Source organism: Acanthisitta chloris, unplaced genomic scaffold, assembly GCF_000695815.1.
Source record: "Acanthisitta chloris isolate BGI_N310 unplaced genomic scaffold, ASM69581v1 scaffold34702, whole genome shotgun sequence".
Classification (NCBI taxonomy): Eukaryota; Metazoa; Chordata; class Aves; order Passeriformes; family Acanthisittidae; genus Acanthisitta; species Acanthisitta chloris.
The window spans coordinates 1,865-3,009 of NW_008660434.1; the positions used below are offsets into that span (position 1 = coordinate 1,865).

Genomic DNA, 1,145 nt, shown 5'->3' on the forward strand with positions numbered 1-1,145 from the left:
TCATCCAGATCTTCTTCTTCCGCCTCAACCTCATCATCACCCTGGTGGGACTGGCCCATGGCCTCATCTTCCTCCCCGTCCTCCTCAGCTACATTGGTAAGGACCTCGTGTCCCCTCAACCCCAGGGACAGTGCCCTGCCCCGTGTGACCCACCCCAGGGGCACAGGGACAGCCTGGCACCATCCTCCCTGTCCCCACAGGGCCCAGGTCACGGGTGCCAGCAGGGGACACAGTGCAGGGGGCAGGGCTGGTCCTTGCCAACCCCTACGTCAGCGAGAAGGAGGACAAGGACAAGGAGAAGGACAAGGACACTGTGTCTGGGAAGGGCTGAGCCCTGACAACTCCGTCCAACACTCCCCACCCCTGCCCAGTGCTGCTGCTGTTGTATTTAAACTGTTTTCTCAGATTCTGGACTGGTTCAACTGGGATGGATGGGGGAGGAAGGAGCTCTGTGTCTTGGTTCCCAACAGACAGGGCATGTGGGGCACCATGGGGAGAAGGACATGGTGGGGGCACCACATGCCATTTGGGGCATGGTGGGGTAAAATCTGCCCCATCCCTGACAGTGCCCAGGGCCAGGCTGGACAGGACTCAGAGCCACCAGGGCTGGTGACACCACACCAGGGGTGGCACTGAGGGTCTCCAAAGTCCTACACCCAAAAAAAAATCCATGCTGGGTGGTTTATTGCCAAGGCACTACAGGTACTTGTAGGCCACTCTGCCTGGCACCGTCTGCAGCTCCAGGCGCACGGGGCACTTGTAGAAGTGGCTCAGGAGGGTCTCGGTGTAGCCCACGAGGAAGTAGATCTTGTGTGGGGGCAGTGCCCGTGCCAGGAGGGCACAGATGACCAACAGGTTCCCGCGGCGTTTCAGTACCACCTCGTCGGCCAACAGCCCCGGGAAGGTGCCATACATGAATCGGCGCAGGAAAGAGTCCTCGACCGCGCGCTCGGCCGCGCCACCCTCGCCCTCCAGGTTCCCTGTGGCACCAACACCAAGCTGGCACTGCCACCGTGGGCAGCACGGACCCACAGCACCCGTGGGTGCCATCCCCATGGCCACGAGCACCCCACACCCTCCTGTGCCTGTGTGTCCTGTGTCCCCATGCACCACCACCCTCCTGTCCCTCCTGTGCCTCTGTGTCC

The 1,145-nt window shown here is 61.9% G+C and overlaps 1 protein-coding gene across 1 annotated transcript; it reads right to left on the reverse strand.

The window, feature by feature from the left end:
- Window positions 1-696: 696 nt before the first annotated feature.
- MRPS24 (mitochondrial ribosomal protein S24) lies at window positions 697-1,056 on the reverse strand. The gene has a single exon (XM_009069812.1). It carries the CDS (start codon window positions 1,054-1,056, stop codon window positions 697-699), a length of 360 nt encoding a protein of 119 aa, XP_009068060.1.
- Window positions 1,057-1,145: the final 89 nt, after the last annotated feature.

Excerpts from the sequence above, each read along its gene's own strand:
- MRPS24 (XM_009069812.1), bottom strand. The coding sequence starts at position 1,056 with ATGGGGATGGCACCCACGGGTGCTGTGGGTCCGTGCTGCCCACGGTGG.